This window comes from Tupaia chinensis, unplaced genomic scaffold (assembly GCF_000334495.1).
Source record: "Tupaia chinensis unplaced genomic scaffold, TupChi_1.0 Scaffold000183_1, whole genome shotgun sequence".
In the NCBI taxonomy this organism is placed as follows: domain Eukaryota; kingdom Metazoa; phylum Chordata; class Mammalia; order Scandentia; family Tupaiidae; genus Tupaia; species Tupaia belangeri.
The window spans coordinates 288,583-303,875 of NW_006159658.1; the positions used below are offsets into that span (position 1 = coordinate 288,583).

At 48.1% G+C, this 15,293-nt stretch overlaps 1 protein-coding gene and 1 pseudogene across 3 annotated transcripts in view; both read left to right on the forward strand.

Annotated features, from left to right (window-relative positions):
* The first annotated feature begins 1,361 nt into the window (after positions 1-1,361).
* On the forward strand, positions 1,362-1,690 carry LOC106734692 (60S ribosomal protein L37 pseudogene; annotated as a pseudogene).
* A 1,505-nt stretch (positions 1,691-3,195) lies between these two features.
* The window catches only part of MFAP5 (microfibril associated protein 5), a 19,627-nt gene continuing 7,529 nt past the window's right edge, over positions 3,196-15,293 (forward strand). Inside the window, exons 1-6 of one of the 3 annotated variants that reach the window (XM_006146612.2) lie at positions 3,197-3,431; positions 4,084-4,146; positions 5,630-5,665; positions 11,843-11,887; positions 14,433-14,465; positions 15,131-15,166. In XM_006146612.2, coding sequence (XP_006146674.1) covers positions 4,089-4,146; positions 5,630-5,665; positions 11,843-11,887; positions 14,433-14,465; positions 15,131-15,166 — 208 coding nt within the window. In that variant the 5' untranslated portion in view covers positions 3,197-3,431; positions 4,084-4,088. Of the gene's footprint in view, positions 3,432-4,083; positions 4,147-5,629; positions 5,666-11,842; positions 11,888-14,432; positions 14,466-15,130; positions 15,167-15,293 lie in introns of all 3 variants that reach the window. The other 2 variants (XM_006146613.2, XM_006146614.2) reach the window with 2 other exon arrangements.

Here is a 15,293-nt window from a genome sequence, read left to right on the forward strand (position 1 = left end):
ACAATATACGGCTGTCTCTGTTTCTCCACCAGTTCCTGCCTCGCTTCCTCTCCTTTCCTCCAAAGGTGCTGCTCCCTGCCAGTCCTCTTCCTGCCTGGTCTGAACATCCTGTTCCCAGTCTCCCAGCCCTGACTTCAGACTGCCTCCCACGGCCTCCCACGACCCCAGGAGAGCGCCCCCTCCTACTGCCTGGGGAGGCTTTCCTGAGCCATCGCCTCTCCTTGTAGGCCAGCACACTGAGGTCATTGAGCTCCCTGCCAAAGGGCTGGCCTGAGCTCAGCCCCTCCGTCTGTCTGAGCGCCATGGAAAACATGATGTCTCTCTAAGCTCTCCAGGCTAGGGCCTGCCTCGGTTCTGCTTTGCATCTGCTTTTCGCTTTCTTCACCACTCCCGTCCATCCCCTGACTGTCCCCAGGCTGCAATCACATCTGCTTTCTAGCCTCTGCCCCCTCACTGTGAGCAGATGGGAAAAGACCAAGTCCTGGGCCAGGCAGACCAGGAAGAGCTGGGCTTTGTACTCAGATTTATTCTGGGGACCAACCAGAACCCGTGTATCTCAGAGCCGGAACACTCGCACCTCCCATCTCCCGTGGGGGTATGGGAGGTACTTAGGAAGTGCTGTTTGTTTCTTTCTTTTTCTTTCTCTTTGTTTCTTTCTTTCTAAGAGATTTTTGCTATAGGCCCATGTGCTTGCTGGAGAGACAAGAGAGACAGAAATCACCTCTCGAGGGGGGATGGCCACGCAGCAATCCCTTCTCCTCCATTCTCCTCTCAGGATTTTGGGCACGCACATGTGCCCGGCAGGAGTTTTAAGTAAGTCTCCAGGTCTGGAGCTCAAACTGAGGTCAGCTGTGTGGACGTCCAGCGACGGAATCATCACGCACCTGCTAGTCCCTACCTGCTTGTTTCCAGCGCTCTCCCATCCTCCCAACTAGACTCACTTCCTCCTGGCTCCCTTTGGCCATTTATTCTTTCCGTCTTCTGGTCCGTAATTCTTTTTTTTTTTTTTTTTTTTTTGAGAGGTTTTTGCTATAGGGCACGTGCACTTGCCAGACAGAGAGAGACAGAGAGACAGAAAGCAGGAAATCCCCCCCCAGGGGGGCTGGCCACGCTGCAATCCCTTCTCCTCCATTCTCCTCTCAGGATCTTGGGCACGCACGCACATGCGCCCAGCATGAGTTTTAAGCCACCGGGTCTGGGACTCGAACCGCAGTCGACTGTGTGGGAGTCCAGTGACATAGCCATTACGCTAACTGCTGGTCCCTCCCGAGGAAGCGATTTCTCACTTTCCCTCTCATTGTCTTTCTCCCGTGGACACATGCGCCCTTGTTAAAAATCTAAGGGGGAGCTACAGGAGCGAGATGACAAAGGAAACGTCATCGTTTGGGAAGCGTCACAGTAAGACACACATGTTGTGCCACCACTGTGGTTCTAAGGCCTGTCACCTTCAGAAGTCGACCTGTGGCAGATGTGGCTAACCCGCCCAGAGCGAGAGTCTAACTGGAGTGCCAGGGCTAAAAGACGCAGTACCACTGGGACTGGTCGAATGAGGCACCTAAAAGTTGCATACCGCAGATTCGGGCATGGATTCCGTGAAGGAACAACACCCAAACCCAAGAGAGCAGCTGTTGCGGCATCCGGTTCATCTTAAGGATTTCAACGATTAGTCAGGCAATAAATGTTCTCAGTTAAAAAAAAAAAAATCTAAGGGGAAAAAAATCCAAAACCCAGGATTCTTAGCATAAGCAAGAAAAATAGAGTAAAACTGGCAGCACCTTCTCTCATGAAGCTCCTCCACATGTGAAAAATGCCTTGGATGGTGCCGGCAGGTGGCATGGTGGTTACAGGCACTGGATTCCCACGTGGCTGACCGCGGTTTGAGTCCGGGATCTGGTGGCTTGCTTTCTCTCTGTCCCTTTCTCTCTCTCTTTGTCTTCTCTGGTCAAATTAAAGAAATAATGATGAATGGAATTAAATGAACAAATAATTCTAAGAAAAGAAGACTGACACGGAGAGTTCTGAACTCCTCAACTTTTACGAACCTTATGAGAGTCCACCTTCCTCTTGGACAAATTCATGCGGCAATGTGAGAATAAATAATAAGAATAAATAAGATATATCCCTAGGGGAAATATCCCAGGGAGAGGGAACACGAAGAGACTGAATATATGGATGAAGAAAGAGGCAAAGATGGTGGACCACGGTTCAAGTCCCGGATCTGGTGGCTTGCTTTCTCACTTCCTCACTCTCTCTCACTGGTTGAATTAAAATAAATGAGTGAATAAATAAAATTAATAAATAATTCTTTAAAAAAAATAAGACAATGGCAAAGAAAAAGAAATGCAAGTATACAAAGGAATTTGTTCAGTGTTGAAGAAGTGAATATTGAAAAAGATTGAAAGTAAAAAAGGAGCATGGGGGCCAGCAGGGCGTGTAGTGGTTAAGGTTCTGGATCCCACATGGTCAATGGTGCAGTTCGAGTCCAGCCCTTAAGGCTTGAAGAACATTCCAGGTATGTGTGCATGCCAGCCCTAAATCCCCAGAGGAGGAGGGAGGAGGAGGGATGACGGTGTGGCCATCTTCCCTGGGGGATGCTTTAGCACTTTCCCTCTTCTTTCTTTTTCTTTTCTTTTTTTTTTTTTTTTTTTTTTTGGGAATTTTTTTGGTTTTGGGGATGGGCGCTGCCCCAAAGAGCAGAGAGACAGAGAGACAGAAAGTGAGAAATCACCCCCCGGGGGATGGCCACGGCCACAATCCCTTCTCCTCCATTCTCCTCTCAGGATCTTGGGCACGCATACACATGCGCCCAGTGTGAGTTTAAGCCACCGGGTCTGGGACTCGAACCGCGGTCGACTATGTGGGAGCCCAGCCACATAGCCATTACACCAACTGCTGGTCCCAGCACTTTCCCTCTTTCTCTGTCTCTCTCTGGTGAGTGCAATAGCAAACGGACAGAAAAATGATTCAAAGATGGAAGACAGAGCTAGAAGCAGAGTCTGGGAGCGCGCAGATAAAGACTGCACGGGTGAGACGGAGCTACCTGGGAACCCAGGCCAGACTCGAAGGCTGGGGATGGCTGGTGAGAGGAGCACGGGAGATGGGAGACAGCCATGTGCGCGCGGGCCAGCCCTTCCCGGAGCGCGCGTTCTCTGCCCAGTGTGGTCCTAACCTTTGGAATGAGGGCGTGAGTGCCTGCAGATTCCCGTCTCCCTTCTCATTCCAGCCTCGTCTCGTCGCCGTCTACGCCTCTCTCTCTCTCTCTCTCCCTCTCTCTTGCTCTCCCTCATCTCATTGTTCCAGAGTAGGCCAAATCCGAAGTCCTTCCCAGGGAGTGGCTCTGTTCGTCTTGTCCTCCAGCCAAAGTGGGAACAGTGTGAGGAGGAGAGAGACACGGCAGCAGCCCGCGGCTCGGGGAAGAGAAGAGCACCACGGTGAGTCGTTGGAGCACACGGAACCCTGAGCAGAGGGGGTGTGCCCACAAGTGTGTGTGTATGTGGGTGCGCACGGGGTTCTGTGTGTGTGTGTGTGTGCACGCCAACGTTCTGTGTATGCATGTGCACATAAAGTCTGTGTGTGTGCCCACAGATGTGTGTTTGCATGCAGGCATGTGTATTGTGCGTGCACAGAAATGCGTGTGTACAGATGTACGCGTGTGCATGCAGATTTCTGTGTGTGTATCACAGAGCTGGAGAACAATGGGGACTGTTACTGAATCTGTCATTGAACGGATTCCCAGTTGTCCGTGGAATTCCAACGGGAAAGACGCCAAGATGAGTAGGTGATATAAAAAAGGAAGATCAGACCTTAGAGGTGCAAGAGGACACAGCGAGGGCCGAGTATGGGCCACTGGCAGCGCAAGGGTTCCTCTGACTTGGTAGGAAGGAGTAACAAGACTAGTGGTGATGGGAGAGTTGATTTGAGAGAGCAATACATGTTAGATGGAAGAGAGAGCGCATGGAGTCATCAGGGGACGCCAAGGAGGCTCCTGGGTAGGCAGCGAGCCGGGGCTGCAGGGGCCTTTTCCCAGCACTGACCGCTGCCCCGTCTCTGAGCGCTTCCGTCCTCCACTCTCCGCCGCCCCAGGAGACATGCTGCTCGTGGGACCCAAGGCGCTGCTGCTCCTCACCGCGCTGGTCGTGCCCTCTGGTGAGTGCCTGTCTTCTTTTCTCCCCAGCTCCCAGCTCCTCTGTGTGTAGGGGGAGTGTGTTAGAAGTGCAATGGGGCACGGTTGATGAGGCATGGAAGGAGAGATTCTTGCCGTTGAGTTTTGGAAATGCTACTAGACGGACCAGCAGTTGGCGTAATGGCTCTGTCGCTGGAGTCCCATGTAGTCAACTGTGGTTCGAGTCCCGGACCTGGTGGCTTAAACTCATGCCAGGCACATGTGTGTGCATGCCCAAGAGCTAGAGGAGAATGGAGAAGGGATTGCGGCATGGCCATCCCCCCTGGGGGGTGACTTCTCGCTTTCTGTCTCTCTGTCTTTCTGATGAGCCCACGTGTTCTCTAGCAAAAACCTCTCTTAAAAAAAAAATTTAAAAAAAGAAAAGAAAGAAAGAAATGCTACTAGAAAAAAAAAAAAAGAACAGCTCTGGTGTCAGGGAAAAAAAGGGCAGGAATGTGAGTACAGATGACTTCCCACTCGGGAAAAGTACCTTGAGAATGATGAAACTGAGGTGAAACTCAGACACACAGAAATGCACGGGGACCGCCAAAGAGGGTCACGCACAGAAACACACGTGTGAGCAAACACGAAGGAAAAGGCCCTAATCACAAACGATACACAGAGGGGCTACCTGACCAGAAACTGCACCACATTCACAAATCCTGAGAGAAATAGCAGACATACGGGGCCAGCAGAAGGCGTAATGGTTATGTCACTGGACTCCCACATAGTCATCCATGGTTCAAGACCCAGACCCAGCGACTTCAACTCACACTGGGCACGTGTGCGTGCATGCCCAAGATCCCGAGAGGAGAATGGAGGAGAAGGGATTGTGGCATGGCCATCCCCTCTCGGGGTTGATTTCTCACTTTCTATCTCTCTGGTGAGCACACGCGCCCTGTGAAGAAAAAAAAAAAAAACAGCAGAAACATGTACACTGAAACAGCAGAAACATGTAACACCAGCACTGGCATACTCGCAAGTCCACGTGTAGACATGTGAAAACATACACCATGCTTACACACGGGAGAGTGGATCTTCGCCGACGTCACAGAATCCAGCTAGAAGGTGCACAGAGAGCGTCCCTGGCACTTTAAAGAAGTTCCACTCTGTTTTGGTCCTGTTTCTGCCAGATGCAGACCGTGAAAATCTGCCAGCTCAGGAATGTCCTGGTGGGAAGACGGTGGGGACAGAAGGCAGGGGGCGCTGGGAGGCGGCTGGGCCCCTGTGTGGAGCGTTCTGGTGCAGATGCGAGCCGAGGCCCCTGCGTCGGCTGGGGCAGGGCTTTGCTCTGGGGCCTGGTCTCCCGAGTCTGTGTGCCCATCAGACTGCACGTGGCACTGGCGGTCGGTTTAACTCGCCTGGCCTACCTAGGAAGGAGGCAGGGAGAGCAGGACCGCCATCCCCACATAAGGGCTGGGGATGGAAAGCCGTCACTCACACCCCTTTCTCCTTCCTTCCTTACAGACTGGACACCCCTGGGGGTCCGCGGTCAGCGAGGAGGTAGGTGGAACCCTGGGTAAGGGCTTTGTCACCGTTCTTAGCGGGATCACATAGGCAAACAGGGCTAGAGTCAGTCCTAACGCGGAGAGGTACCCGGGGAAGGTTTGGGGAACAGGATGTGCGCCTCCAGTTTCCACACCCCGATCCTCTCATCCTTACGCCTTCCTGCCTTTCTGCTTTCACTGCTAAGGCGCGTCCTCTAAGACCTCCTCTGTGCCGTCCCTTGATTCCACTCTCCTCTGTGCATCTCTTTTCTCGCTCAGAAACTCACTAATCCACACGGGGCTTTTAGTATCCATGGAGCAGTGCTAAAATGCAAAGATGGCGGGAGCGGTCCTGTCAGTGCTACAGCGAGATAGTGGCAGGGCTGGACAGAGCCCAAAGGTCTTGGCTCCTGAAGGACCACTTCCCCTTCAGCTTGTTGAAGGAAACTCCACCCTTCCCCGAGGCACTGAACGGAATATAACTGATCTCCACCAGCCTCTGTCAGCCAGCAGATTCAGCAGAGCTCTGCCCTGTGCACCCTGCTGGCCAGTTATTAAAGTCAATTTAGTAGGGGCCAGCAGGTGACATGGCAGTTAAGTGTGGTGGACTACTACGTGGCCGACTGTGGTTCAAGTCCTAGACCTGGCAGCTTGCTTTCTCACTTTCTCTCATTCTCTCTCTCTAATTCTATCCCTCTCTGGTCAAGTTAAGATAAATAAATAAATGGATAAAGTTAAATAAAATCATTCTTAATAAAAAGTCAATTTAGTAAGTCACAACTGATAGTTTTACTTATTTCTTTATAAAGAAGTATTTCTTTAATTTTAGTTATTCTTATTATTTTAAAATTTGACCAGAGAGACAAAGAGAGAGAGAAGAAAAGTGAGAAAGCAAGTCACCAGGTCTAGGACTTGGACTGCTATCCGCCATGGGGGAGTCCAGCGTCCTAACCACCATGCCACCTGCTGGTCCCCATATTTCGTCCAGCACCTTAATACCGCTACCACCTGCCAACCCCAGCAACTGATTGTTTTTAAAGAGATATTTTGCTATAGGGCATGTGCGCTTGTCAGAGACACAGAGAGACAGAGAGAGAGAGAAGGTGAGAAATCACCCCCCAGGGAGTATGGCCGTGCCACAGTCCCTTCTCCTCCATTCTCCTCTTGGGGTTTTGGGCACACACACACACACACACACACACACGTGCTTGGCATGAGTCTCAAGCTGCCAGGTTCAGGACTCAAACTGTAGTCAGTCGTATGGGAGTCCAGTGCCTTAACCACTATGCCACCGGCTGGTCCCCTGCTGGTCTTTTTAAATGAACATAGAGAGAGACTAAATACATCAAAGTGCAACGCACGTGTTTCGTAAGGGTAAAGTATTGGTTTCTAAAATCTGTTTCAGTTTTACGTATGTGTATATATTTTTTTTTTGAGAGAGAGATTTTTGCTATAGGGCGTGTGCACTCACTAGAGAGACGGAAAGCAAGAAATCATCTCCTGGGGGGATGTCCACACGACCCCTTTTCCGCCCTTGTCCTCTCGGAATCTTGGGCATGCACACATATGAGTATTGCGTGAGTTTTAAGTCACAGGGTCTGAGACTTGAACTGTAGTCGACTATGTGGGAGTCCAGTGACGTAACCGTTATGCCATATTCCAGCCCCATATGTGTATATTCATTTTTCTTTCTTTCTTTTTATTTTTAAGAATTATTTATTTATTTAATTTCATTTGTTACTATTTTTTAATTTGATCAGACAGAGACAGAGAGAGAGAGAAAGGGAAAGAAAGCCACTAGGTCTGGGACTCGAACCATGGTCGGCCATGTGGGAATCCAGCACCCTTATCCACCACGCCACCTGCCAGCCCCTATATGTGTATATTCTTACACAATGCATTTCTTGCTGTGACTCCTGGTACAGATAATAAAAATATAGAAATAAAAACTTTCTTTATTCTTAGCAAAATCTCTAAATCTTTGAGTTTCTGAACCTAGATCGGATTTCAAGAGTAGCAAAACTAAATCTCTACATTGATTTCTGTGGACTGGTTAAGGACCAGTCCGGTTTTATGACTTTACGACTGTTTTGGGGCCAGCAGGTGGTGGGTGGTACGTTGCTGAGTTTCACATCTCCAGCTGCAGGCTTTGAGTCCTGGACCCATGGGCTTGAAAATCACACCAGGTGCGTGTGCACGTGTACCCCAAAATCGCAAAAGGAGAATGAAGGAAGGATTGTGGTGTGACCATCCACTCTGAAGGGTGATTTCTCACTTTCCTCATCTCTCTCCCTTTCTACATCTCTCTCTCTCTCTAGGGAGCACAGTGTCCTAAAGCAAACAAACCAACAAATAAAAACTTAAAATAGATGCTTTTCTAGCAGAAATACTGAGTTATGATGAAGATGTCTTGGGCCAGCCCTGTGGCCTAGTGTTTAAGGAAACCATTTGGTCAGATCCCACACAGCCGGCCGAATCCTAGCCTTGGGAGCTTGAAAAACATACGTCAGCTGGGTGGGACCAGCTGATGGCATAATGATTATGTCGCTGGACTCCTACATAGCCAACTGTGGTTCAAGTCCTGGACCCAGCAGCTTGAAACTCAGGCCAGGTGTGTGTGCATGTGCTCAAAATCCCAAGAGGAGAATGAGGAGAAGGGATTGCAGCATGGCTATCCCTCTGGTGTGTGTGTGTGTGTGTGTGTGTGTGTGTGTGTGTGTGTTTTCTCTCTTTTCCAGAGAGCACCTAGTATCTACAGCAAAAAATCTCTCTAAGAAAAAAAAAAAAATAGAAGAACATACCAGGCATGTGTGCATGCATGCCCAAAATCTCAAAAGGAGGGAGAGATCGAGAAGGGATTGTGGAGCGACCATCTTCCACTGGGGTGGCGTTTTCTCTATTTCCCTCACTCTCTTTGTTTCTGTGAGAATGCATGTGCCTTCTGGCAATAAATAAATAAATATATTAACTTAAAATTTTAAATGCCTTAAGGTTTCTTTTCAGAGGGCTTCATGAACCCTAGATAAGTCATCTATGCTGTAGAAGCTAATGGAAATGTTGATTAAACCAGGATATGTACAGAAAAGCAGTGCCCTACCCAGAACTCCCATAGGGAGGGCTGGGGTGACTCGCAGACCCCCTGCTCTCTGTGAGTGGCTGGACTGGAATGTAGCTCTGTCTCTGAGGAAGGCAACTGGGCAGGGCTGGGCTACTCCCTGGCTGGGCCCTGCCCCTCTCATTAGCCTTCAGGATGACTCAGGTCAGTGGGTTTTCAAATATCTTACAGGATTGGAGCAGACTTGAATTTCTTTTTTTCTTTCTTTTTTTTTTTTGAGAGGTTTTTGCTATAGGGTGCGTGCGCTCGCCAGACAGACAGAGAGAGACAGAGAGACAGAAAGCAGGAAATCACCCCCCGGGGGGATGGTCACGCCGCAATCCCTTCTCCTCCATTCTCCTCTCTGGATCTTGGGCACGCACGCACCCGCGCCCAGTGTGAGTTTAAGCCACCAGGTCCGGGACTCGAACCGCGGTCGACTACGTGGGAGTCCAGCGACATAGCCATTATGCCAACTGCTGGTCCCAAGACTTGAATTTCTTTTATTTATCAAAAATTGTCCTGAAAAAAGACATTTTATAATGAGTGTTAAGGAGGCTCTTTTGTCATACCTGGTGAATTGCTATCTGGAATTTAGAAAATGATGAAGTAGAGACCAGCAGTTGGCGTAATGGCTATGTCACTGGACTCCCATGTAGACGACCGTGGTTCGAGTCCCAGAGCCGGTGCCTTAAACTCAGGCTGAGCGCGTGTGTGTGCGTGCCCAAGATCCTGAGAGGAGAATGGAGGAGAAGGGATTGCAGCGTGACCATCCTCCCTAGGGGGTGATTTCTCACTCTTTCTGTCTTTCTGGCGAGCGCACATGCCTTATAGCAAAAACCTCTCAAAAAAGAAAAGAAAAGAAAGGAAAAAAAAAGAGAAACCAATGAGGTAAGCAGTTGACATTCCCACAAAATACTTTGGGTTTCATCTGTCCTACTATTACTGATAACTGTGAGACACTTTATACAAATGTTTATTCTCACAGGGTTTTAAATCTAGCATTTAGTCCGCAGTGGGAAAAAAAAATCAAAGCCAACTATGTGAATTTGCTGCCACCTAGTGGGAAAATGGGGTAAAAGCACTTTACACAGCAAGAATTACAGATGAAATATTTGCTGAATACTGAAATGTTAACCTGCTGGGCCAGCAGGTGGCATGACAGTTAAGGTGCTGGATCCCACAAGGCCAACTGTGTGGCTGGAGTTCCAAACCCGTGTGCGTGCGCACCCACGATCCTAGGAGGAGAATAAAGGAGAAGGCCTCTGAGGGATGATTTCTCGCTGTCCCTCTCTCTGTCTCTCTCCAGTGAGCACACATGCCCTAGAGTAAAAATAAAATCAAAAAAGCTTTAAAAGTTATGTGTTAAGGGAATAGATTTCAGGGGCTCTTATTACACACACATACACAAAGGTAATTATGTATATATTCATTTGTACGACTGCTTGATTACAGTAATCATTTCACCATGTGTGTATGTGTGTGCGCATGCATATGTGTGTATATATATACATATATACATACACATACAGATATATATCAAAGAATCATGTTGTACACCTTAAATATATACATAAATTTAGGGACTAGCAGTTGGCGTAATGGCTATGTCGCTGGACTCCCATGTAGTTGACCACGGTTCACGTCCTAAACCCGGTGGCTTAAACTCATGCAGGGCACATGTGCGTGTGTGCCCAAGATCCCGAGAGGAGAATGGAGAAGGGATTGAGGCATGACCATTCCTCTTGGGGGGTGATTTCTCACTTTCTGTCTTTCTGTCTCTCTTCCTGGCGAGTGCACATGCCCTATAGCAGAAACCTCTCAAAATTTTTTTTATTTATTTAATTTTATTTATTCAGGGACCAGCAGTTGGCATAATGGCTGTCTCTGGACTCCCATGTAGTCGATCATGGTTCGAGTCCTGGACCGGGTGGCTTAAACTCATGCTGGGCGCATGTGTGTGCCCAAGATCCCGAGAGGAGAATGGAGGAGAAGGGATTGCGGTGTGGCCATCCCCCCTGGGGGGTGATTTCTCACTTTCTGTCTCTCTTTCTCGCAAGCACACATGCCCTATAGCAAAAATCTCTCCAAAAAGAATTATTCATTTACTTATTTATTTTTATTTATTATTTTATTTTTATTTATTTTGACTACAGAGAGAGAGAGAGAAAGAAAGTGAGAAAGCAAGGCACCAGTTCCAGGACTCAAACTGTGATCAGCCATGTGGGAGTGTCCAGAGCCTTACCGCCCACACCACCTGCTGGTACCATTTTGTAAATTCTTTTAAGTTGTCTTTCTTGAAAAATGATTTATTTAATTTGATTTCCTCATTCATTTAGTTTAATTCAAAATGGCATTCTTTGCTGATATTGTCACTTCCTCTCACCTCCCTTCACCTCACCTCTCATTGAATGTCAGAAAACCGTCAACACAATCTTTTGTGAACATATTCTTTTTTTTTTAAAAGTTCTTTTATTTAAATTTATTTATTTATTTATTTATTTAACTTTGACCAAGAGAGACCGAGCAAGAGAGAAAGAGGGAGAGGGAAAAGCAAACCACCTGGTCTGGGACTCGAACTGCTGTTAGCCATGCGGGGTCCAGTGTCCTTAATCACCATACCATCTGCTGACCTCATTGTGAACATTCTATATATATAGACATGCTAGCAAATTCATAGCCAATTACATCAGAATTATAAAGGACAAAGTTACGATATTTTTGATATAGAGCCATCCATTTTAATTATTGTAGACAGGTAAGGGAAAACAGCTGTGAGAGACGTACCTACGTGGGCAGCAGACTAGACAATTTTACTTCTCAAGAATACAAGGGTGAGAATCAGCAGATAGCATAATGGTTACATCGCTGGACTCCCACCTAGTTGACTGCGGTTCAAGTCTTGGACCTGGCAGGTTAAAACTCACGCCCGGCGCATGTGTGTGCATGCTGAAGATCCCGAGAGGAGAATGGAGGAGAAGGGATTGTGGCGTGGCCATTCTCTGTGGAGGGTGATTTCTCACTTTCTGTCTAAAAAATAAAGAGTACAAGGGTGAGAGGGAGGCAGAAAATGCTCAATGTTTTATGATTTTTTTTCAGATGATGTGACTCGAACGACTCCAGAAACATTCACAGATGACCCTAGTAGGTAACTCTTTGCTGTCATATTGGGGATCGAGGAGTTGAGGTGATGTTTGCGCAAAGAAAAATAAAGACTGGAAAAAGATCGCCGGGCACTCTGAGCTCATGCGGAACCCATTGTCTATCTAAGACGCTTCGTAGCTGTTGACGTGCCCAATCTAGTCCATTTCTTTCTATGATAGTCCTTTATATTTGTCTAAGAGTCCACATGCTTTTTAAAAAATAATGATTTATTTAATTGTATTCATTCATTCGTTCATTTATTTTAATTTGACCAGAGACAGAGTGAGAGAGAGGAAAAGCGAGAAAGCAAGCCACCAGGTCCAGGACCCGAACCATGGTCGGCCATGTGCCCTAGCCACCACACCACCTGCTGGTCCCCACGTGCTTTTTCTTTACTCTTTCTTGTCTTTCACAAAGTATTTATTTATTTAATTAGTTTTATTTATTATTGTTATTATTCAATTTGAGCAGAGAGAGACACAGAGTGAGACAGAGGTGGGGAATGAGAAAGCAAGAGGCCAGGTCCGGGACTCAAACTGTGGTCGGTCGACCCTGTGGGAGTCCAGTGTCTTAATCACCACACCACCTCTGGACCTTCCTTCCTTTCTTTATTTTTTTAAGTTCATTCATTTACTTCTTCCATGACAGAGAGAGCGAGCATTCCGGAAGGGTCCTAACGCCATGGTTTGCCCGAGCCTCGGCCAGTACAGATCACAGTTGTGCACAGGGATGGTTCATGTAGAGAAATTCTTGCTCCAGGGTGCATGTGCTAACTGGAGAGACAGGGGGCATGGCCATGCCGCAATCCCTTCTCCTCTATCTTTCTCTTGGGACTTCTTCCATGACAGAGAGAGCGAGCATTCCGGAAGGGTCCTAACGCCATGGTTTGCCCGAGCCTCGGCCAGTACAGATCACAGTTGTGCACAGGGATGGTTCATGTAGAGAAATTCTTGCTCCAGGGTGCATGTGCTAACTGGAGAGACAGGGGGCATGGCCATGCCGCAATCCCTTCTCCTCTATCTTTCTCTTGGGACCTTGAGCACGCATGGACACGCACCCGGCGTGAGTTTAAGCCACCGGGTGTGGGACTTAAACCGCAGTCAACTACGTGGGAGTCCAGAGACATAACCATTATGTCATCTGCTGGTCCCTGGTTTCTGTGTGTGTTGGGTTTGTTTATTTGTTTTTGTTTTTGTTTTGCTGTAGGGTAAATGTGCTTGCCAGAGAGAGGCAGAGAGGGAAAGTGAGAACTCTCCGTGTCATGCTGCAGTCCCTTCTCCATTCTCCTCCTGGGATTTTGGGCATGCACACACATGGGCCTGGCATGATTTTCAAGCTGAGGGATCCGGGACTCCCACGGCACAGTCAGCCATATGGGATCCAGCCACCTTAACCTGCACACCACCTGCTGGTCCCACACAGATACTTCTGGACGCAAACCCAGCCCCTTCCCACACGGCTTGAGCATTGTGGAGCACCATGGCTCTGATGTGTGCCATGGCTGGTCACTTGTCCTCTGTTAGGTCATCATTCCCCTATCGGGACTAGCAGTTGACGTAATGGTTACGTCGCTGGACTCCCATGTAGGCAACTGTGGTTCGAGTACCAGACCCGGTAACTTAAAACACGCCAGGCGCATGTGCGTGCGTGCCCAAGATCCCAAGAGGAGACTGGAGGAGAAGGGATTGCGGCGTGGCCATCCCCCCTGGGGGGTGATTTCTCGCTTTCTGTCTCTCTGTCTCTCTCTGTCTTTCTGGCTAGTGCACGTGTCTTACAGCAAAAACCTCTAAAAAAACAAAGATAATCATTCCCTTACCCTGCTTCCCTCAGCTACTTACGTTTTTGTTTTTAAAGAATTACTTAGATATTTTGTTTGTTTGTTTTTTGTTTGTTTGTTTTTGTTTTTGGTTTTTAAGAGAGATTTTTGCTATGGGGCATGTGCTGGAGAAACAGAGACAGAGAGACAGAAAGCGAGAAATCACTCCCTGGGGTATGGCCACGCCGCGGTCCCTTCTCCATTCTCCTCTTGGGACCTTGGGCACGCAAGCACACACGCCCGGTGTGAGTTTTAAGTCACTGGGTCTGGAACTCAAACTGCAGTCGACTATGTGGAAGTCCAACAACATAACCATTACACCATCTGCTGGTCTCGTTAATTTTATTTACTCTTATTGTTTTAAAACTTGTCATGGGGGCTGGAAGGTGGTGTGGTGGTTAAAGGTGTTGAAGTCCCACATGGCCGACCATGGTTCAGGTCCTGGTCCTGGTGGCTTGCTTTCTCATTTTCCTCTTTTCACTCTCTATCTCTCTCTGATCAAACTTGAAAATAATAAATAAGAATTAAAAAAAAATCCTATAGGGCATGTGTGTTCACTAGAGAGAGCCAGAGAGAGAGAGGGAAAGTGAGAAAGCAAGCCGCTAGGTCCGGGACCCGAACTGTGGTCAGCCACGTGGGAGGCAGCACCTCAACTACCACGCCACCTGCCGGCCCCATTAGCTACTTTTCCTACTTTCATTTTTTGTTCCCTGTTTTGTATCTTTGCAGATCTGGTGAATGATCCCTCTACAGATGAAACAGGTTCGTTTTAACTGCAGTATGTTTTTTTTTTTTTTAAAGGCATGATTCCTGTTAATTCTTTTTTTTTTTTTTTTTTTGGAGAGATTTTTGCTATAGGGCGTGTGCGCTCGCCAGACAGACAGAGAGAGACATAGAGACAGAAAGAGAGAAATCACCCCCCGGGGGGATGGTCACGCCGCAATCCCTTCTCCTCCATTCTCCTCTCGGGATCTTGGGCACGCACACACACGCGCCCGGCATGAGTTTTAAGCCCCCAGGTCCAGGACTCAAACCGTGGTCGACTACATGGGAATCCAGCGACATAGCCATTACGCTAACTGCTGGTTCCCAATTCCTGTTACTATTCATAGTATTGATTCCAGCTGATGAATTAATCCTATATTTTTATCTCCAGATACAGGGCTATGGGAGTGTTGCTCAGTGACAGTGGGGCCTTCTGTCCTCAACACGGGGACAAAGTGTATTGATAGCTAGACCAGGGCATGATAACAGCTTCCAGGATTAATGTGATGTCGGCAGGACTGTCATTTGGCCAGTATGAATTCTGCTCCTGTGGTTAGAATGCGCGAACCCAGGCACAGCGTTGACCTTGCCGGGTCTCCCCGCTCTCCTCTCCCACCCTGCAGTGGAGCCCTCCTCACACCTGTTGTTTTGTGCCTTTTCAGTTCTAGCTGACGTTGGGTCTCCCGCAGAGGATCTGGGTGAGTTCAGGTCTGGGACATGCCAGGGCCACCAGGGCGGTCATGGAAGGCTGCAGGGGGGACCCTAAACAGGCAGGATTACAACTTATGGGGTACATTTTATTTATTTATTTATTTATTTTATTTT